Source organism: Alexandromys fortis, unplaced genomic scaffold (genome assembly GCF_014885135.2).
Source record: "Alexandromys fortis isolate MF-2015 unplaced genomic scaffold, M_Fortis_MF-2015_v1.1 scaffold_0, whole genome shotgun sequence".
NCBI lineage: Eukaryota > Metazoa > Chordata > Mammalia > Rodentia > Cricetidae > Alexandromys > Alexandromys fortis.
In genome coordinates, this window is record NW_026067949.1 from 48,450,551 (window position 1) to 48,473,897 (window position 23,347).

Below are 23,347 nucleotides of genomic sequence, written 5' to 3' on the forward strand. Positions count from 1 at the left end.
GCGGGTCCCCGGAGCCGGCCTGTGTGCGTTCTCGCCTCTAGTCGCTCGTCGCTGCCAGCGCTCCGACCGTTGCTGGGCGTCCCGGGGCGCAGGCGGCGCTCTCCCGTTTACCAGCGAGGCCGAGCCCGTGGTAGCATCCGGCAGGGAAATGGTCGTGGTTTCGGTGCCCGCCGAAGTCACAGTTATCCTGTTAGATATCGAAGGTACCACAACCCCGATTGCTTTCGTGAAGGTGAGGGGCGGAAGGGAGTGGCGGAGTTATTTGTGCCTAAAAGCGTCTGAAAAGGAAATTTAAGTCTTGCGGATTTTGCCTGCGGGCTCGAGGAGCCGTGGCGTGGATTTGCGTCTCTGGAATGGGGAAAGAGCGACGCTGCGGGGGTGCTTTTCCTAACGCCACCATTTTCTGCCTTCCCTTCCCTTGCTTTTGGTTAGGAAGAGAAGGATAGGAAGAAGTGGAGGTGGTCTCAGCAAAGACTTGGGGGAAAGGAGGTTAGCTGGGAGGAGTTGGGATGACGGCAGCGCCCGTGGCCTGGCCGGTAGGTGTGTACCCCGTCGCCTGGTGCCACGTGCTGGGTTGCTGCCTGGAGAGGTAGTGGCCTTGGTTAGTGGTCCTTGAAGTCTTCCCAGTGCAAAAGATAGAAGGGAAAGTTTTCCAGTGGCTCTGGTACCTTGGGATCATTGACTTCCGCACCATGGCTCCTGTGCTGGTAAGTGACTGAGCTGTGTACTCGCTTACTCACTTGACCTCCAGAACACTAGACCTAAATTCCATTCATTGTCCCTAGAAAATCACGCTTTGCTTTCTTCCACGTACTCAATTTAATCACCCGTATTAACTGCAGATGTTTATGTAGAATAGCTGAGATAGGATAGGGGAAATTTCTATCGTCTAGTAAATCGTGCAGCCTGTTTTAAGTTCTCTTTTGGTTTTTTACGTTTTACAATTACCCGATTTTCTGAGTGTAGATCATAATATTTGTACACAATTTTAGATTTCCAAATGTAACAGCTACTTTGTTTTTGTTTTTATTTTTATTTATTTTTGTAAGACAGAGTCACTCCCTCAATTTATAACCCAGGTTGACCTCAGACTCCGGCAATCCTGCCTCATCCTCCAGGGCTGAGATTATAGACAAGTGTCACCAAACCTGGCAGCTGTCTACTCCCCCCCCCCCACCCCAAGAGTTATGGTGCTTTGGACGCATAATGGAGGTCCAGAAAAAGTCCACTTGGCCGCCATTTCCCCGAGATTTTAATTACAGAAGAGAGCAGTGGGAAATTTCAAGACTGCGTAAATGCTGAAAAGTGCATCCAGTCTCATGTTATAGAACTAGCTGCTTTGTGTGTGTGAGAGGGGGGGGAGGCAGGCATAGGGGTTATAGGCTGAGTGAGTCCTCAAGAGGGCGGCCAGCACCGAGTAAGAAATGCTTAGAACGTCTGAGGGACTAAGCTTTGGAACCCTCTGAAGAGAACGACCCAGTCACATCCGTCTCCAGCTTTTCAGCATGGAGCTGGGAGTTTAAAGGTGTTCTGTTAAAACATTGTTAGTCAAGTGGGTCTTGTTTCCTGCTATTTCCATAGGAGATTTAAACTTGTCTTCGAAATTATGAAGATGTATGCGCTATCCGAATTTAATAAGGTTCCAAAAGGTTGCGTAATTTAAATGCCTTGGATTGGAACCCAAACTGTCATGATTAAAACCTCTTACTCCTGACTGGACGGGCTCATTGGTAGAAGCTTATCCAGCATGGTGTTAAAACAGCCATGACATTAGGTGTCTCAGGGTTTTTTTTTTATTGCTGTGAAGAGACACCATGACTGTGGCAACTCTTACAAAGGAAAACATTTAATTGAGGGGGCTCGCTTGCAGTTTCAGAGGTTCGGTTCATTATCATAAGAGCTTGGAGCATGACAGCATGCAGGCAGATGCAATGCTGGAGGAATAGCTGAGAATCCGGCATCTTGTAGGCAAAGGAAGTGGGCTGTCACACTGAGTGAAGCTTGAGCAAAGATACCTCAAAGCCCACCCCCACAGTGACCTACTTCCTCCAACAAGACCATACACACCTACTCCAACAAGGCCACACCTCCTAGTAGTGCTACTCCCATTTGGGGGCCATTTTCTTTCAAACCACCACACTATAAGTATGGTGTTGAAGGTCTGTGATCCCATTACTAAGGAGGTAGGCACTGGAGAATTCCAAGGTCATCCTTAGCTACAGAGCAAATTTGAGGCTAGTATGGGCTACATAAGACTCTCTGTTTTAAAAAAGAGCCACTCAATATTTCTGTTATTGCACCTAACATTTTTAAATTAATTATTTTTATTTCATGTGCAAAGACCACTTAGTCTTTTTTCCCCCCTGTGGTGAAGTAATGAGCATTTTCTTGAGCCTTCTTTTAGCCTGTGAAGACAGCTAAAACTAGCGCCAGTCAGCAGTTTTCGTGGTTATCTTACTTGGGAAACCAGCTATCGCTGCTGAGCTTGGGGAAAATTCTCATTTGATAAAATGCTTGCTGTTTAGTGCCTTTTCTCTCGTTGCATGTAAAAACAGTTGTGATAGTATTAGTCAGTACTGAATCCTTACCTCAGAGGGAACTCTCACAAGGTTCGGTCCTTGTTTTCATGCCGATCGGTGCACAGCCTTGTTTTATGTGTTTCTGTTTGCCGTAGTTTGTGTGTGTGTGTGTGTGTGTGTGTGTGTGTAGGGAGATTCATTAGTACTGCAGTATAGCCATGTGTGTTTTCTCCACACGGTACTTCATGGCTGCCTTGAGCTGGGGAAGCACTAACAGCACGTGGACACTCGCTGCCATTTTTAAAGCACAGCCACCAACTACGTGATGAACGGCAAATTGTTTGAATTGTTTGCTTGGGAGCTTAAGTAGGCGTCCTTTGTTTCTCCTCCCGGTCAACTGGGCTGTGGGCATCTTATCCTTGGGAAACCTTAGTGGTCTTTGTTTGCTTTTTGTTTTTGTTTGTTTGTTTTTGATATGATAACAAGCCTGTGGAGCGTCTGAGGCAGGAGGGTTGTGAGTTTTAGGGCAGCTTAAGGTGCATAGCGAGACTTTATCTCCAAAGACAAAAATTAAGTATTCCGTCTAATGTATAATTCCAGGAAAGGGCTCGTGTAGATTGTGTGCTTCAAGATTACAGTTTAGTGGTTCATTTTTTAGAATATTACCTTTTATGATATAGAACATGATCTATAATCTTTTAAAAAGATTTGACACTTGAATTTTTTATATTTGTTTTGTGTATGTGTATGGTGTACACGTGCAACGGTGTATGTCTGAAGGTCGGAGGACAGCCTGTGGGAGTATGTTATCTCTTTCCACCATGTGGTTGTCAGGCTTGGGAGCAAGCACCTTTACCTGCTCAGCCATCCTGCTGGCCCAGGCTTTGCTTAGAAAAGATTGCGATGGCGAGGTTATCAAAGCAGTGCTCAGGGCTGGAATTTGAACTTTGAGAATTAGATACTTGTTGGTTATGAACAAAAGAGGTTATGGTTAACCAAAAATACCTCAGTTTTCAGTTCAAAATCTCTCAGAGCTGGGGAGATGGTGTAGTTAGCAAAGTATTGATAGCATGAACCTGAGGACCTGAGTTCTGACCTAGAACACATGTAAAAAGTAAAAAAGCAAAACAAAAACAAGCAAACAAAAGCCCACCAAATCTGGAGCATTCCTGTAATTCCTGTGGACCCCAGGGCTCTGCTGGCCCACCAGTCTCATCAACACAGCAAGCTCCAGATGGAGTCAGAGTTGCTGTCCCTAAGGTGAACAAGTGCTTGGCTTGGCTTTCTTGTCTCCAGAGGTACATCCACCCCCTCTCCCAAGCCCCTTGCTATTAATGTTCAATTGGAATCCAGGGAGTTGGTGCTAGTGGGCTCTGCCACTTGACGACAGCTGCCCCTGGGGCCTGGATGACCTTACCTTGGTACTGGATTTGAGAAGCTTGTAATTGAGTTCTGGATATACTTTGGGACAACAGTAAACCCTCTTGGAACCTCAGCTTCTTCATCTACTAAATAGATGGATGGAATAAATATGAGTTCTCTACCACCCCCCCCCCCTTAGAGTCTAGGAATCTGGGCCTGGCTGGCACTCAGAAACTCACTGAGGATCTGACATTCTGTCTGCTGAGTTACTTTTAAAAACCTTACTCCAGTTCTTAGCTGCTTGTAATGATCCCAGTTCCTAGCTGGTTGTAATGATCCCAGTTCCTAGCCGGTTGTAATGATCCCAGTTCTTAGCTGGTTGCAATGGTCCCAGTTCCTAGCTGGTTGTTATAATAACTTTTCCTTGTTGTGGTGACTCAAAACTCATAAGCTAGGGTTTATCTTTTCTTTAGTTACAGTTAACCTCCAGAACAGAATTTATGAGTTGGGCACTTTTATTTGGAGTGCAGATACCAGTTTTCAAAAGGGAACCCATTGTTTGGGTTCTGCCTCGCTCACCTCCCTGGGACAGGGATAGTTTGTGAGCCCTTCTGGCCCCCAGGGCACCGTGGCAATGTGCATCTCTTAGTTTCTGATCTTGTCCTCGAGAAAGATGTTTAGTCCTCAGTACTATAACTGCTGGGAGGTTCTGGAGATAGTGTGGCCATTCTGTGAAGCAATTCCCTTGTTAGAAGTGCCCAAAATAGGTGTGGGAGGCGGTTGGTCTAGGAGTTATTTTAGCCTGGTATGGTGGCACATCCCTGTTACCCTAGAGGCTGTGACAGGAAGATCATGAGTTGGAGAATGGTTTAGGCTCGACATTACTCTGTACCTTTAAAAAATTAAAATTAAAAAGAAATTAATTTTAATTAATTTAATTAATATTTTCAATTAATCAAATTAAAAGAAAAATCACAGTAAGGGTAAAGCTCATTTGCCAGTGAGCCCAGCAGAATAGGTGACGGGAGCCTCACTTCTCACCAGTAGAGCATGCCGAGATCATTGCCACAGGCTTGCTGGTTTCACTGGCATGTGTCCATACTGCAGAGACAGTGGTCAGATGACGAGGTTAGTAGATCTTAGGGAGCCAGAGAATGTAATGGTATGAATTGTCTAATTCACACCCTCCAGCCACTCTGCGGGTGAATATTATGAATGAATAAGCTGAGACTCAGAGGCTTGGGTTGAATCGCCCCTCCCATTCCCCTCCCTCCATCTGCTGGGTATGAAACTGTGTGTGGGCATGACAAATTAGCACGTTCTACCCCCCCCCCCCAGCTTTATCCTCAGCCCACGGTACTATTTTTGAAGGGAGAAAAAGGGCAACATTATAATTTACGTATATGATAAAACTAAGTTGTTCTTGCATGGGTGGGTAGCTTTCTCCAAAGTCACAGGAACTCCTTGTCCTCTGTATGAAGCTGCCTTGAGACGACGCCTGCCATGTTGAAGGCAGCCTCATTCAGAGCACTTGTCTTTACAGCCAGTGTTGCGCTGTCTCCCGATAAACTTCTACCTGCTTTGAGCTAAGTGAATGCTTTACTTTTTTCTTTCTTCCTTTTTTCTTTTTTGGATTTTCAAGACAAAGTTTCTTTGTCTAGCATTGCCTGTTCTGGAACTTGCTCTGTAGACCAGGCTGACCTCATATTTACAGAGATCCTCCTGCCTCTACCTCCCAAATACTAAAGGTGTGCACCAACATCTTTACCAAACTCTTTAGCCATAGTTATGTATGACTAGCTACTCTTGGCTATTGCATTTATTTTCTCATAATTTCATTTAGAATAAATGGCTTCTAATTTGTTTTTATGGTGAGTAGCTTTTTTAAATAAGACCAGTGTGGTCGCATGTGTCTATAATGCCAGCACTCAGGTTCTTGAGTTTCAGGCCAACCTGGGCTAAGAGTCTATCTCACACCTGACCGAAAAATACTTTTTAAATCTAATTTTATTGTTGACACAGGGTCTCACAAAGCTCAGGCTAGCCTCCAGCTTCCTCCGTAGCCAAGGATGACCTGAAACTCCTGATTCTTTGGCCTTTACCCGAGCTCTGGGATTATAGGCATGTTGCTGTTACATGGATTGACTTTTTAAAAGTTAAACTTTATCAATTTTGTGCTCTATTATAATTACATGTTTTGGGCTGGTGATATGCTTCACTGGGTAAAGGCATTTGCCTGCAATCCTCATGACCTGAGTTTATCCCCAGGACCCATGAAGGAAAGAACTGACTCCTGACTGGTACACACATGTGTTGATGGAGGTTTCTGTTTCACCCAGTTCTGCAGCCGTTCAGTCCCAAAGAAACACACAGAGGCTTACATTAATCATAAACTAGTTGGCCTATTAGCTCAGGGTTCTTATTAACTCTTACATCCTACATTAACCCATAATTCTTGTCTGTATCAGCAACATGGGTTGTTACCTTTTATCAGCAAGGCATTCTCATCTTGCTTCTTCTGCATCTGGGTTACAACTGCAGACTCAACTTTTCCACTTCCCAGATCTCCTGGTCTGGTTGCTTGCTTCTACTTCCTGACTGGTCACCCTGCTTATACTTTCTGCCTGGCTACTGGCCAAGCAGTGTTTTATTAAAACAAGTAACAGATCTTTACAAAGTACAGGACCATTGTCCCAGGACCCCCTCCCCTCCCCCACACACCTTTTTATTTATTTTTTTGAATCAGGGTTTCTCTGTGTATCTTTGGCTGTCCTGGAACTCACTCTGTAGACCAGTGTGTTTTTGAACTCAGAGAGAGCTGACTGCCTCTGCCTCCCAAGTGCTGGGATTAAAGGTGTGTACCACCACACTCAACTACTTGCTTCCTCTTTTTTTTAAAACAGACTTTATCCTTTTTCTTTTCTCTCCCAAGAGAAAATACTTATTTTTTAAACACACTGTGACCGTTTAGAGGTTTTCTTCATCTTTTAATCTATCTTTACTGTAAATCTTTTTCTGACCACATGAGTCTTTAACTTGCTAAGCCATGTGGCTAGGATTAAAGCCGTGGCTTTGATGACTGGCTCCACCCCATTCCTTAGCTTTCTCAGAGTCTAGCTTCAGACAGTGGTACTGGTGGGAGCCAGGTTTATTGCCAGAACTCTATGGAGTTTCAAGGTCTCTGCCACCACCAAGAAGCATGCTCTCGGCTATTCATAAAACACCATTTAAGTGTTTGCTGGCGGGTCCTCTTAAAACAGCTCAAGGTTTTTGCAGTTAAAGCTGAGTCAGGAAGCCTATCTTAAATGACATGCACTTGCCTCTAGCAAACAGAGCCCACCCAAGAAAATACTGCTACCAAGAAGCTGTGCTTAACTGGTTTTTTTTGTGTGTGTGTATGTGTGTCTAGAATTATTTCCTAAACTCTCAGGTTTTAATGGATTTAGCTGTCCATGTTGGCACCATTTGTTGCCAGAGGTTTCTGTCTGCCTGATCCCGCAGCCGTTCAGCCCCAAAGAACACAGAGGTCTACATTAATTATAAACTGGTTGGCCTATTAGCTAAGACTTCTTATTAGCTAATTCTTACATCTTAAAGTAGCCCATAATTCTTGTCTGTGTTAGCCACATGACTTGGTACCTTTATCAGTGAGGCATTCTCGTCTTGCTTCCTCTGTGCCTGGCTTCCTCTGTGATGACTGCTGACTCAGCCTTTCCTCTTCCCAGAATTCTACTCTGGGCGCCCCACCTATACTTCCCGCCTGGCTACTGGCCAGTCAGCGTTTTATTAAAACAAGTGACCGATCTTTATAAAGTTCAAGACCATTGTCCCACAACACCCATGCTGTGGAACACAGAATGCAGTATGGTACTCCCAGTACCAGAGACCAGGTTAGGGAGGTGGTCAGGAGAGTCGGAGCTCATTGCAGCCTGCGCCAGAGTAGACCTTGGCCTAATCTTTCCAAAGTTTTTAATTAGACTATATTAATTATAAAGTATGGGCTCATTATGATAGTTTCATACATGTATGTACTATGACCATACTTTCCATAACCCTTTCTTGCCATCTCCTTACGCTTGCTAAACCCCTGCCTCTTCTGACCAGTCTCCCTTCATCCATGACTTTTCTTTTTTTGGTGACCCACTGAGTGAGTTTAGTTGCCACAACACTGAAGAAAACGCCCCATCTCCCCACCACCCACTCACCCACCCAGAGGGCACCCTACCAGAGCACCAGAGCCGTTCTCCTTCCCTTTGTGTTTTATATGCCCACAACAGGGTTTTACGTTTGGTATTGCGTTTTATTTCTTGCTTAGAAAATTGATTTGTTTTTAAGAACCACTAAGCCATTTCATTTCCCTTTTCCTTTGCTCTTAGGGAGACAGTGGCCCCTCAGTATTGCCCGTGTTATCTTATGTTCTGGATAAACAATTCTTGAGGTCTCAGGCTCTATCACTCGTCCTCTCTGGTTCCCCTGGAAGACTTTAATGGACTTTCTTTAGGTAGCTGCACACTGTTCCTAGGAGGAATCTCTCGTCGCTCATCTTCTTCAAAGAGAACTTGAATAAATATTGCAGCCACTGTTTTATTTTTATTGATCCTGTGATGTTTTCATTAAAACAACCACAGCCATAAAGCACATCCATATTTTGACTTCTAAACATTTACGAGGCAGCTTCTACAGTTAGATCGTCAGAAACGTTGTCTTAACGGCTCCATGAGCTGTCACTGAGCTGCGTGGAATAATATAGATTGCTCTTTGCACGGTATCTCAGTCAGCACTTAGTGGAGTTAATCACAGTTCCCTGAAAAGCAAACACTCTCATTAAGATTTCCAGCCTCCCCTACCCCCAGAGATTAAACCTACCCTTGCACATGCTAGACAAGCACTTTGCCGCTCCGCTGTTGTCCTGCCCCTAACCTTTTGTTCTGTGTGCTGCTAAGTCTAAATCCCTTAGACGTCTGGTGCACTAAAAACACGTAGGTTTATTTGTAGGCTCCAGGATTAACAGCATCCTGGTTTTCATACTAGAATATTTTGAAATTTCCAGTAAATGTGTTATAACTAAAATTAAAAGTTATGATCATTATGGAATTACTTTTTAGGCCTGAACATTTCATTGGATTGTGTATTAAGCACTAGCTTTTTCAGTTTAATTTTCTTTTGAGATAAGGTCTCTCTAAGTAGACCAGGCTGGCCTTGTTCTGGATGTCTGGTCCCCCTCCCCTGTTGGAATTAAAGGCATGTACCACCACACCTGGCTTCCGTTTCTTTCCTAAACTTTTTTTTATTACATATAGGTACTTTGCATGTATGTATATGATTGAAGCTACTTGTGAAGCCAGTTTTCTCCTCCCACCATATGGGTCCCAGGGTACTGGACTTGGTGGCAAGTGCCTTCACCCAGTGAGCCAGCCCCCCTTTTTTTGTTTAATTTATTTTTAATAGTGTGTGTGTATATATATATGGGTGTGTGAGAGAGGGAGGGAGGGTATATGACTGGTGCGTGCGTGCGTGTGTGTGTGTGTGTGTGTGTGTGTGTGTGAGCACGCTTACACATATGTCCATGGAGTCCAGAGGCATCAGATCTCGTGGAGCTGTAGTTATAGGTGGTCCAGCAGTCTAACATGGATTCTGGGACTTGAACTAGGGACTTCTGGAAAGAATAATGTGTGTTTTTAACCCCTGAGCCATTTTCCGGCTCCCATGTATGCACACATACGCATGGATGTATGGAGCACAGGGCCTCTTACACTTCAACCCTGTGTGTCCCCAGCCCCACTGCTACCTATAGAAAGCATGTTCTAGAGTGTTATATATGTGTAATGGTATATGATGTATTACTCTGCCTTCTAGCTTCCTGTTTATCCCACCATGGGGTGGGAGGCTTTATAGGTAAGGATGGGGGCACGATGGATGAGAAGCTGGTTTAAATAGTCTCTAGCGTTTCAGGCTTTCTCCAAAAGTTTACAGTTGTCTCACACTTTGCACCTCTTCTCTGGGAGTTCTCCGAGAAGAGTGGCTGCAAACTTCTGACCCCACTATTTCCCCACTACATGCACACCAGCCCAGATTTCTAATACATACCCAGACCCTTGCTTTGGTCTTAAGGAAAATTATGCACACCAAGAAAACAGTTTTGTTCATATTGATCTATTAACTGTTAGATATTCTAACTTTATTCCATGGCTGTTACTGGTAACTTCAGTTTTCTGCACAGTACCCATGTGTATTTGTATATGTATGTGTGTATGAGTGTAGTGTGTGTGTGAGAGAGAGAGAGAGAGAGTGTAGTGTGTGTGTGGGAGAGTATAGTGTGTGTATGTGTATGCGTGTGTGTCCATTCGTTAATGCAGTGGCTCAGAAGCTTTGGAGGGGGCCCCATGAAGTGAGCAGGCAGTGTGGTGTACTGGTCCTGGAGGTGGGATCGGGAAAGGTGTGCATTTGTTTCCATACATGATGGTAGTATGTGCTAATGCTGTGTGACCTGGAGGACCTGTTCTAATTACATAAGATATAGAGAACCCATACATGATGGCAGCGTGTGCTGATGCCGTGTGACCTGGAGGACCTGTTCTTATTACATAAGACACAGTGATCCCACTTTGCCAGGAAGAGGATTGTATATTTTCAGGGCCTTCTGTGCACTCTGGTGTGGTATGGATATATTTGAAAACCTGTTATTTTTACACTGAGTAGACCAGGTGACCAGGCCTGAGAGCCTTTTCTGATCGCGGTGTATCTGTAGAAATTACTTTGGATTAACGTCTAACCTCTAGTCCTACATAAGTATTTATCATATTGGAATTAACACTGAGCAGTAGAGGACTTTTCATTGTGTTATAGTTTTGGTTGTGAGCCCAGCCTTTAATGGCCAAGCCGTCTCTCCAGCTTGTTAATTATTACTATTATTATTGCTGTTTTGTTTTGAGACAAGCTCTCATTGTGAAGCTCTGGCTGGCCTAGAACTCATAGAAGTCCATGCTCTACCACACCTGACAAAGGACTTTTCATTTTAAGGAGCAGCAGTAAACTTCAGTACTTTGTTCATATGAATATCAACATGAAAAATGTTTGTTTAGGGAAACATGTTAGAAGAGTGCATTTTCCTTCCTTCCTTCCTTCCTTCCTTCCTTCCTTCCTTCCTTCCTTCCTTCCTTCCTTCCTTCCTTCCTTCCTTCCTTCCTTCCTTTCTCTCTTTCACCAGGTTTCTCTGTAGCTATGCCTGGAACTAGCTCTTGTATACCAGGCTGGCCTTGAACTCACAGAGATCCGCCTGCCTCTGCCTGTGCTGGGATTAAAGGCGGTGTGCCACCACTGCCTGGCAGAGGAGTGCATTTTCAAGCAATATTTTATCTATTAATAAACAATTTTATTTACTTCTTCCCTGTTGGACCAACAGTGACAAAGTCCTGTGGGGAGGTGACAGGGAATGAGAAGATAGAGGGAAAAAATATATCTATTGCCAAACCTCGTGCTTCTGAAATAGGGAAGTAGTTGGTTCCTACTACAAGTCTAAGGATCCAACTAAGTTCAGTTCCCTTAATGGAAACTGTAATGGATTAAGTAAAATGCGGATAATCCCCAAGTGGCCGCAGTAGGCCCCAGTGGGCCATGAGACATCGCCACAGGTCCCAAGAGCAGCCACCCCAGGCAGGGATGGCACAATTTCTCAAGAGGCTGCAGCAGGCCACAAGTCCCAGCCATGTGGTAGGTGAGAGATCTCAATGGGGCAGTCAGTCCCACGAGAGGCCTCTACTTCCCTATTTCAGAAGCACGAGGTTTGGCAACTAGCCACACCTGTTGACGATAGCTTTGAGAGAGCAGAACTCTGATTTACAACTAGGTGGGGCCTTTGTTTGAGCACAGTAACCTTGAATAAACTAGAAACAAGTCCCAAACTCTTTTGGCCTCTACAATAACTGTTTGGCCAATAGCTTAAGTGTATTTCTGGCTAACTCTTATATCTTAAGTTAACCTATTTCCATTAATCTTGGTGCCATGTGTTGTTTTTTAAAAAATGCTGCAAGATCCCCAGTGGCAGTAGGCAACAGAAATGCTGTAGGTCCCAAATGGTGGTAGCGGGCCAAGTGGTGGCAGGCAGCGGGCTCTGGGAGCAGCCAGTCCCAGAGCGGTGGTGGCGGGCCATGTGGCGGCAGACAGTGGGCCCCAGGCAGAGACGGCTGCTGGTCCCTGAGCAATGGCTGGTCCCAGGCAGGGAGACACATGGCGGGCAGAAGACAGAAACATGGATAGACACGACACGCAGGGTGAGGTTGAATGTTTATTTAGGGGGTTATGGAGGAGGAAGGGCGAAGGGGGGGCAGAGAGAGAGAGAGAGAGAGAGAGAGAGAGAGGGAGGAGAGAGAAGAGGAGAAAGAGACAGAGAAGGGGGAAGCGGAGAAGTGGGGAGAGAGGCAGAAGCGAAGCTGCCTCTCCGAGAGGAAGATGGAAAAGGAGGAGTGAGCTCAGGCCAGAAGCTGGAGATCAGCCTGCCTCAGCGAATGGGGGAGGGAGCAGAGTCCCACTGGGAAACCCACAGCAGTGATTTCCGTTGAGATTTCCACTGCTGAAGTTGTTAGATGAGATTATAAAACACGGATTACATGGTACAATTCAAAGAATAACATTCTTTTTCTTCCTGTTTTACCTTTTCCCCCAGGACACCTTATTTCCGTACATCAAAGAGAATGTCAAGGAGTACCTGCAGACACACTGGGACGAGGAGGAGTGTCAGCAGGATGTCAGCCTGCTGAGGAAGCAGGTCAGGACTCTCCTCTTCCACATCCCAGAGTCTCAGAGGGACGGGAACACGCTGTGAGCGCTGTCAGTCAGCGCCCTGGATGCTGGGGGTGGAAGCTGCAGGGCCTTGTGGGCCTAGCCATCCACAGCGTGTCATAAAGCAAGCGAGTCATAGCAACTCGTCTGCGGAGTTGCTTCTCTCAGAGGCTGTTTATAAACTTGGGCCTTTCTGGTGGAGTCCAAGAGGTTTTGTAGAGTCGTCACATTTCCTCGATGTCACCAGGTGACAGCACCTTGTCACTTTCTTCTGTCCTACCTCATGGCACGAAACTACCCCTAACGGGCTCACAGGCCCCCACATCGTGCCTCTCTGCGGGACTTCTCAACCAGTTTGCCCTTGGCCCAGGCTGCAGACTGCGCTCTGTCGCTCCAGTCAGTCTGTGTACTTTTTCCTTCCACATGGTGTGTGGCCTGGTGTGTGGCCTGGTGTGTGGCTGTTTTCCTACACTGGATTGTGGAATGCTCTCTAGAAAACAGGCCTTTTATTTATGGTGAGAAGTTAGGTTTAGAAATAATTGTAACATCCATGGAATCATGCAGTATTTGGGTTTGCTGAGTTTTCTGGATAATGTGAGGTCAGTGTGAAATAATCCCCTTCTTTTTATTGTCTCAAAAATGTTCCTTACATATTTCATGTTCAGATAATGCATTACATTGTTACAGAGTCCTTGTACATGCATTTCTTTTAATTATGTGTATATGTATGTGTGTGTGTGCGTGCATGCATGCATCTATATACACACATGCCATGGTGCACTTGTGGAGGTCAGAGCACAAATTGACAGAGTCATTTCTTTCCTTTTGATCATGTGGGTCCCCCAGAGATTGAACTCAGGTCATCAGGCTTAGTGGAAAGTTCTTTTTACCTAGTGATCCATATTTGCCAGATCATTCCTTTAAGAATAATTTTTAACAGTTCTCAAGATAATTGATAGTTGGAGAAAACTGATCTGCCTGGTTTTGCTCTATCTTTTTTAATACAACTATGCATGGGTATGTGTGTGTGCAAGCATATGTGTGTAAGGCTCTTTAAATATATGCATGAACAGAGTTGATTTGTTTCTGATTTAAAGGCTGAAGAAGATGCGCACCTGGATGGCGCTGTCCCGATCCCCGTGGCGTCTGGAAATGCGGTGGATGATCTCCAGCGGATGATCCAGGCCGTGGTGGACAACGTGTACTGGCAGATGTCTCATGACCGGAAGACCACAGCGCTCAAACAGCTGCAGGGCCACATGTGGAAGGCAGCTTTCGCAGCGGGCCGCATGAAGGCAGAGTACGTGCTCTAATACTAAACCATTTCCCAGGCCTCAGATCCACAGTCCCCCCCCTTCCTCTTTCTCCCATGTAACTTGCACAGTTAGTAAAAATAAAGTTGCTAGGTGTGATAATACACCTTTAAATTTTAGCACTTAGGCAGAGGCATGAAGCACAAATTCTAATTGTTCTTAATAATAAAAATTCAGAGTCAGCTATCAAGGGGTAAAAGCTGAAGGATAAGAGAAGCAGAGTGGCCAGCCACTAGAGTTTTTACCTCTACCAATGCTCAGACCATAGGGGCGATCCTGTCCTCAGACTGCACTGAGCTCCTGTCTCCTCCCACCTTATATTCTTCTCCACCCGATCATATCACTCCTGTCTCCACCTCCCTAGTGCTGGGATTGAAGGCGTGGGCTCCCAAGTGCTGGGATCACCTTTGTGTGAGCTCTGTTTCTCTTTTAGACAGATTCAGCCTTGTGTAGCCCAGGGTGGCCTTGAACTAATAGAGATCCCTTTGCTGTCGTGCTTTTTGCTGCTGAGAGAAGCGAGAGGACTCAGCAGTCGGCTGGGCAGTTACCAGTCCTGGGAGACCCAGTGTCCACTCTGACCGCCATGGGCACATACATACATTGTGCATGCAAAACAATCAAACACATAAAATAATAAACATCAGAAAGAGAGAGAAGTAAGCCTGTGAAACCGTGTTACTTTGAGTTAATCCCTGGCACTGTTACCTCCTCTGCTCTTTGAGCACCTTCATAATCTTGGGGTCTCAGTTTGGGATTTCTGCTAGTTCTCCTGTGGAGCCTTGTATTGCTGAGACTGAACAACAAATGGTAACAGCTGTGGACCTGTGAGATGGCTTAGTGAGCAAGGGTTCTTGTTGCCAAGGCTGACACCCTGAGTTCAGTCCCTGGAGCTTCCACACTGTGGAAGCTTTGACCTTGATATGTGTGCTGTGGCATGTGCCGGTGTGTGCAGGTATGTGTCTGCACTTGCATGTACATGCACACAGAGACACACACAGTTGGTACACATATTAAAGATAGGGTCTCATCATATGTATATCCTAGGCCTGGACTTGCAGTGTAGCCAGCATAGCTTCACCCTGGGATTTTCCTTCATTGGCCTTCTCAGGGCTGGAATTTATAGTGTGCTTCCACACCCAGCTGACCCGAGAGGGTCTTTTTAAAGGATTTTAGTCAGTTGCTTTATGTAAATCCTCAGGTTGAAGGCCATTTTCAGCTGCCTGTTTTTTGTATTTTTTATATTTTGTTTTGTTAAATGAGAGGTCTGTGTCTGCGACAAGATCTGCCTATTAAAGGAAGCATTGCTGTCCCAGGGTGTGCCCTTACATATGTGCAGGAAGTACTCTTATATATGTGCGGGATGGGGAGGAAAGCATTTTCATGGCTTCTCAAAGAACAGTGAAGGTAAATGTGTCTGTTGTTACAAATTGCATCAATTAAGCAATAATATTGTTCATGGTGTTTATTTATATTTAGCTCCTTGAGAATGAAAACATAGTCACTTTCTTAACTTTATTATTTATTTGTGTAAGTTTTTGGCCTTACACACTTACGTCTGTAAGTACATCACACACATGCCTGGTGCCCATGGAGGTCAGAAGAGGGCATTGGATTCCCTGGAACGGAGTTACAGGCATTTGCGAGCCGCCATGTGGTGCTGGGAGAGGAACACTAAGTGCTCTTATGATGGAGGTGGGTCTTGTATCTTATCTGTTGATTTCATTGGTTAACAATAAAGAAACTGCCTCCGCCCTCATAGGACAGAAAATTAGGTAGGCGGAGTAGACAGGGGAGAATGCTGGGAAAAAGAAGCTGAGTGAGTGAGTCGCCATGATACTCCCACACCAGACAGAAGCAGGTTAAGATCCTCCCTGGTAAGCCAGCTAGTGGGCTACACAGAATATTAGAAATGGGTTAGAACAATATGTAAGAGCTAGCCAATAAGAAACTGGACCTAGCCGGGCCAGGCAGTGTTTGAAAGAATACAGTTTCCGTGTAATTATTTCTGGGTATAAACCAGCCATGCGGGCGGCCGGGTGCCGGGGACGCAGCCCTGCCGCTCCTATTTCAACACTCTTACATCTGAGCTGTGTCTGCCCATTAATTACTTTATTTCCTCTCTTCATGCTTTTCTATTGTCAAGTGCTATCCTCTCCATGAAACTCGTTGCTTCTGATCTGTGATCCTGGAACTCAGTGACCTGTTTCTTAGGACCACAGGAGTTTCCTGTCTCGTGGAGCAGCTTCTCAGGTTACCATTCATGCCAGGGCAGAGAAACATGGCGACTGCGTATCCTCTGATTTTCACCTGGCTCCATGGTGTTTCTGCTTTGTAATTAGCTGCTTTCCCTCCAGGTTCTTCGCAGATGTGGTCCCAGCAGTCAGAAGGTGGAGAGAGGCTGGAATGAAGGTGTACATCTATTCTTCAGGGAGCGTGGAGGCTCAGAAGCTGCTCTTTGGGCATTCCACAGAAGGAGATATCCTTGAGGTGGGTTACTTGGTGTCCCAGTTTGTTTGCTGTCGCTGTGTTGAATGACCAAAGACACCTGGGGAGGGTTTATTTGACTTACACTTTCACACGAAGTCATTTGGGGAGTTAGAGTAGGAACTCAAGCAGGAAGCTGGAGGTGGGCACTGATGCAGAGACCACAAATGAGGGCTGCTCTGTTGGTTTCCTCAGCTCCTTTTTTCACGTATCTGAGGGCCACCTGCGCAAGGGTGGCACCACGCACTAATCAAGGAAATGCTCCACAGATAAGCCCAGAGGCTAGTCTGATGGAGACAATCTCTTAATTGAGGTTTTGTTTTTTTATTTTCTTCAAAGATGACTCTAACCAGCACCCTTGGATCTTTTGTTTTGCTACTGTCAAAACATGAAATAGCGAGCAGTGAAAAGCACCTACTGAGTAAGCGCCATCGGCAGCTGGACAGGAAAAAGATGTGGGAAACTGAAGGTACCTTGAGTGGAGGGGTGAATGACCTGGGCCAGCAGGTCATCCATCAGTGACAGGTTCCTTAGAAGTGAGCAGGGGGTGAGAAAATGGAGAAGCCGGGAAAGTTTGGGGTCAGGAGGTCCTGCACAAGCTGACGGTTCACATGGCAAGCGCATCATACATACAGTTTGCAAGGGGAAAATGGGACAGAGTCGGTCGGAAGTTAATCAAGCACACTGTACAAGGGGACACAGGATGTCTTAGATGTGCCAGGGACTGAGCACAGCCACCTTGGGACTGATAACTCCAGTCTCTTGGGAAAGTCAAGTTCCCAGGAACAGAGACCACAACTCCTTTGAGGCCCTGCTTAGAGCCCCAGATTGGACCTTGCCAAGTCTGCCCCTGAGGGAAGACCGAACTAGGTTCCTTTTGTTCTTTTACCAGGGCCTCTGAGAGAGCCTGGCTCTGCACAGCTTTCAGCAGGTGAACTGTTTCGTGTAGTAGCAGCTTTTGAATTGGAAGCCTCTTAAATCTTTCTTATGCATAAGATCATCAGAAGTTTGTTTAAATGTGGGTTCTGGGGCTGGGGCACCTCAGCTGGTAAGTGCTGCTGTGTATGCCAGAGGACCTGAGTTTGACTCCAGCACCATGTACATGCCAAGCTTCATGGCACACGCTTCTCATCCCAGCACTGGGGGTGCAAAAACAGGACCATTTGGGCTTGTGGGCCAGCCTGCCTGAATTGGTGAGCTCCGGGATCAGTGAGAGACCAGGCTTCAAAACGTAAGGAAGGTTAGCAAGTTGGGTCCATGAGGAAAGGCCCTCACCTCCAAGCTTGATGAGCTAAACTTGATCCCTGGCACCCACATGGGGGAAGAAAGCCAACTTCTGCAAGCTGTTTTCTGTAGCATGCATGTACACAGACAAGCTGTTCTCTGTAGCATGTATGTTCACAGACAAGCTGTCCTCTGTAGCACACATGTACACAGACAAGCTGTTCTCTGTAGCATCCATGTACACAGACAAACTGTCCTCTGTAGCACACATGTTCACAGACAAGCTGTTCTCTGTAGCACGCATGTTCACAAACAAGCTGTCCTCTGTAGCACGCATGTACACAGACAAGCTGTCCTCTAGCACGCATGTATACAGACAAGCTGTTCTCTGTAGCATGCATATACAGACAGAACAAACAAACTAATCAATTGTGTTAAAAATTAAGTGGAGAGTGGTAGAGGAGGAGATGCTAGCTGTCACCTCATACACACACCTGCACATTCCAAACTCAGAAACTGTAGATTTTAAGCCACGTGTTGTGGACTCAGGAGGTTAAGGTAATAGTGTCACCCTTTGTGAGCTTGAGACCCACAAGGGCTGTATAGTGAGATCCTATCTCAAACATCAAAATATGAAGAGGAATGTCCTGTTTCCTAGGAAGTTCTGAGTTGTCAGCAGAGGTCAGAAATATCCACCCTAAGTAATTTTTTTTTTTTTTGGATAATGGCATATTCTAATTTTAGTATATGTTCTTTTTGTTTTTTATAGTAGATATAAAACCAGTAATGAGATCTTTTGATCAGCGGTGGCTATTTTCCAAATACAGACAGAAACTTTCTGTCCAGTGAGATGGGAGTTAGGTCGGCTTGCGTACGGCACGATAATTACCTACTGGTTTCAGTAGTGAAAGTCTCATTCTCCAGTTACCACGTGAGGCAAATAGAGAAAATAAGTATGCAAAATCGGTCTCAACTCTTCTAATAGTCAACAAACCAACCAACCCTGGGGCCCGTGAGATGGCTCAGCAGGTAGATGTGTTTGTCTGGCAAGCATGACGATCTGAATTCAATTCCTGGAACCCATTTTAAAAAGCCAGACATGGTAGCAGTCCTTGTTATCCCAGCTTTTACAGTGGGATCGGAAGGAGACAGGGACCACCCAGAAGCCAGTCTAGACTGTGCAGCATACAGAAGCTACAAGAGAGACCCTGGCCTCTCAAGTCCCAGTCCTCAAACCTTAGGATTGCCTTTTTACTTTTGATTGTTAAACCTGTTTTTAGTTGGCAAAAGACATTCAGACAGTTGAAGCTGAACCTATTAAATACAAACTTACTTTAATTACTATTGGTTAAATTAGCAAGCATTTGATTCCAGTTATGTTTAAGATCTCAAGGGTAGTGTTCAAAGATGTGTTAATTAGAAATGAAAGCCGGGCGATGGTGGTGCACGCCTTTAATCCCAGCACTTGGGAGGCAGAGGCAGGCGGATCTCTGTGAGTTCGAGACCAGCCTGGTCTACAGAGCTAGTTCCAGGACAGGCTCCAAAGCCACGGAGAAACCCTGTCTCGAAAAACCAAAAAAAAAAAAAAAAAAGAAATTAGAAATGAAGCTGGGTCTGGTTGTGCTTACTAGTAATCCTAGCCCTTGGGAGTGTTGAGGAGCTCAGGTTCAAGGCCAGCCTTGGCTTCAGTGATGAAAGTTTCTTGAAAGCAGAGTAATAACTAGGGTTCTGGCTAGAGATATCTTTTCACGCTTTGGTTTTTGAGGCAGGGTCTGGGTGTGAATCCCTGGCTGGCCTGGATTGTGCTGTGTGACTCTGGCTGGCCTTGGTAGTGAACCTCCTGCTGGCCTAGAATCACTGTGATAACAGGCAGGTACCAAAACACTCGACTAGACATCTTTTCCTTCTAGGATCAGAGGGTACTGTCCACAACCTTATTTTTGTTGTTGTTATTTTTTTTGTGTTTTTGTTTTTGTTTTATGAGACTGGGTTTCTCTGTATAACTGCCCTGGCTGTCTTGGAACTCGCTCTGTAGATCATGCTGACCTCGAACTCAGAGATCCACCTGCCTCTACCTCCTCGAGTACTGGGATTAAAGGCTTGTGCCATCACCGCCCAGACACAACCTTCTTTTTCATCTGGAGCAAAGCCCAGTCCAAGAAGTAGTTTGAATAGAAACAGTGTTACAGGGCATGCATATTTAAAGGATTTGGGGCATAAAACAATGCCAGTGACAACCAAATGAAGCATAGGTTGAACTAGTAGATTTCTTCCAAGTATTTATTTCCATAAACCTTTATGGAATGACGCCACCGTGACTGGCATGCAGTTCAGAGGGCAGTGAGTGGGCGTGGTTCGCACATGTAGTGTATGTGTACTGAGTAGTCCTCCCGTTCTCTCCAGCTTATTGACGGCCACTTCGATACCAAGATTGGACACAAAGTGGAGAGCGAGAGTTACCGGAAGATTGCAGATAGCATCGGGTGTTTAACCAGCAACATCCTGTTTCTCACAGACGTGACTTTAGGTAAGGAACCGGCTGCTCCATACATAGTAGTGAGGGAAGCAGCTTGGCGGGAGCAGAGGTTTGGTTTTCTCATGGTCGCTGTGTCAACTCACACAGTCAAAGATCAGGAAGCACAGGAGATCAAAGCAGGCCTGGACCGTACCCTCTCCTGCCTACACCATCTTTTTCCTGAAGGTCCCACAACATCCCCGATCTTAGCAACACCTGGTGGAGACCAAGTGATGACATGCCAGAGCTGTGGGGAGCAGATCACCATCCCAGTAGAGCAGCTCTCTCATAGGTGGATGTCCACATCATCCTATGGAAGGGTTCAGGGCTAAGAGTGCTTGCTGTGCAGTCATGAGATCCTGAGTTCAGTTCCCCAGGAGCAATATAACCAAGTATGGCATTGAGTCAGGCTGACAGTTGAAAAGTTATGGGCCTACCACTTGCTTAGCTCAGTCTTCATATCTGTAGACTGGGACAGAGGTAACAGTGTAAGTTATTTTGAGTTGTTGGGAACAGTGTGAGAACAGGAGCTGCATGAAGATAGGAACCCTATTTGTTCACACGTTTCTCATCCAACTGCGGCTCCTAGCACACAGATGCTTTTACAGATGGTAGCTTTTGTCTTTTGCATAAAGATAAAATGGAGAGATGAATGTAAGCCACAGTGTATTAGAGATATCCACTGTAGCACCTAGCCTTCCTGAGCTAATATGACAGGTCTTGTTTTTCCTCTCTGCCGCCCAGCACCGCCCTAGTCCCTGATCATAAGGTCCCCGCAGTCTAAGGAGGGTAAACAGTAATAAGCTCAGCGAGGTCCCAGCGAGCATAGTGGGTGAGGCACACGCAGCTGCTGTAATACAGGGATGGTGACCCTGGATGTGTCCTGTTGAGTGGAATTTTGAAGAGCAGGAATTTGTCAGGCAGAAAAGATGTGGAATCTAGGCAGGGGCATGACATGCATGCTGGGGCCTGAGGTGAGAGTGTGTTCTTTGGGCTGGTTAGATCATAGGTCTCCTTTGTTCTCTGTCTACTTCATTGGTGTTAGACCCTACAGCTTGCCCTTTGAGAAACAGCTCAGCTGTCTGGGGCTGATATGTAGGACTGGATAGAGCGTGGGCCAGAGCAGGCTTGTGACGTTCGTCAGTCACAGTACAGGATGAGCTGTGTTCTCTGTCGTCATAGAATTAACATATATGTAAAGAATGATATGAATGCCTCAAGGTGTCCATCTTTCAGCTGCAAGAAAAGCCAGGGCCCAACTCACTTCTTGATCTCTCTCCAGCGACTTGGCTTGTCTCAGGTGTCAGGTTTGCTGCATCTCACCCGTCACCTGTCCTTTGCTTCTCGCAGAGGCCAGTGCTGCTGAGGAAGCAGATGTGCATGTCGCTGTGGTGGTGAGACCTGGCAACGCGGGACTAACAGATGATGAGAAAACATACTACAACCTCATCACGTCCTTCAGCGAGCTCTACCTGCCGTCAACATAGAGCAGGTTCTGAGGAAGACTAAACTGTCCCCCTGATGTCTAGCTTTATTCTAATTGTAAAAGTAACTTACTTGTGTGTACACACAGACATATGCAGGTGTATATACATGTCTGTGTGCTCAGATCAATTTCCATGGCACATGTGTGAGCAAAGTATTCAGTTCTGTGAGAACCAAATTCATGTAAAGATGCTTTATGTGTGGACCATAACTCTTAACTCTTAAAAAGGCCAGAGTGTATTTGATAGAAGAAAGTCAAATGTGTGATATTTATCAAATTGTTTTTATTAAAATGGAAAGCTAGTTTTGAGAAATTATTATCCAGAGACCTTGTTATTTTAAAAACTGGAAGTGCTTCACAGGCATTCGTAAGAGGAGTCCCTGACTCTGCCTTGTGAACTCGAATCACACCGCTGCACTCAGACTCGCTTCCCGCGTGCACGAGACAGCCATTGGTGCTGCTCAGAGAAGGGAAATTGGTTTTGGTCAGTCAGGTGTCAGATGGTGCTAGGCAGCGTGTCCACCTCTAGAGCAGTGTTCGTGGAGCAGCTGAGGTGACGACGGCTCTGCTCCCCAGCCAGTGTTAGCACCGTTTTACAGTTGCCTTCTTATGTCTTAGTACAGCTTGAATATATGTCAATGGCTATTTTTAAAATAGTTTTATTGAAACCAGTGTAATACCACGAAGAACTCTAATGTGTAATATTTCCTCTGAAATGGATGTGCTAGATGTACATTTTATGACAGCATTGTTTATCCCAATGCTCTCCTGACAGGGTTTCATGTCCGTGTCCTGGAATTAATTAATAAAGGCATTTTCCTCTTAAAGTTTCATATAGATTGTGGAGTGTACATCATGCTGCCAGAAGCAAAAAGGAAAGTAAGCCTGGAACAGCAGAACAGCTGGACTTTTAGTTTTTGCACTCAGTGTGTGATACACGTGTCTCTTAACAGGCTATAAATGAAAATCATTACCTAGCTTCAACTTGTATTTAATTCCGGCAGTAAGCATTCATGTATGAGTGAATATTGTAGCAGGCCGCTTGTTCGTCCCAGCTAGCTTAGACCTGAAATAATCACACAGGAACTGTATTAATTAAAACACTGCTTGGCCCATTAACTCTAGCTTCTCATTGGCTAACTCTTACATCTTAATTTAACCCATCTCCATTAATATGTGTATCGCCACATGGCAGTGGCTTACCGGCAAAGTTTTGGCATGTCTGACTCTGGGGGCAGACCCATGGTGTCTACCCCTCTGCCTTCCTTCTCCCAGCATTCCTTTTGGTTTTTCCCACCTAGCTCTGTTCCCCTACAGCTCTGCTATAGGCCCAAAGCAATTCCTTTATTAACCAATGAAAGCAACACATAGACAGAAGGACCTCCTACACCAAGTGAAGGTTCTTGGAACTTTGATAACCATGGTTTTTTTTCATTTTAATTTTTTTTGTGTAAGTTTGTGTGTGGTGTGAATGTGTGTTTGATACGAATGTGAGTATGATGTCAATGTGTGGTGTGAATGTATGTGGTGTGAGTGTGTGTGTGTGGTGTGAAAGTGTGTATGAGTTTGTATGTAGTGTAAAGTAAGTGTGTGAGGCAGGACAGTGTGATAGTTGGTTCTCTCTTGTCATCTGGGGTCCTGGGTATTGAATTTAGGTCATGAGTCT

The 23,347-nt window shown here is 45.4% G+C and overlaps 1 protein-coding gene across 4 annotated transcripts; it reads left to right on the top strand.

The window, feature by feature from the left end:
• On the top strand, positions 1-22,800 carry Enoph1 (enolase-phosphatase 1). 4 transcript variants are annotated; one of them, XM_050149810.1, is made up of 6 exons: positions 1-232; positions 12,544-12,645; positions 13,757-13,959; positions 16,327-16,459; positions 20,084-20,207; positions 21,546-22,800. In XM_050149810.1, exons 1-6 carry the CDS (start codon positions 149-151, stop codon positions 21,680-21,682), a joined length of 783 nt encoding a protein of 260 aa, XP_050005767.1. In that variant the 5' UTR covers positions 1-148; the 3' UTR covers positions 21,683-22,800. The 4 variants fall into 4 exon arrangements, with proteins under 4 accessions (XP_050005767.1, XP_050005769.1, XP_050005768.1 ...); XM_050149812.1 differs by having other exon boundaries at positions 61-203; XM_050149811.1 differs by lacking the exon at positions 1-232 and adding an exon at positions 336-707.
• The last annotated feature ends 547 nt before the right edge of the window (positions 22,801-23,347 follow it).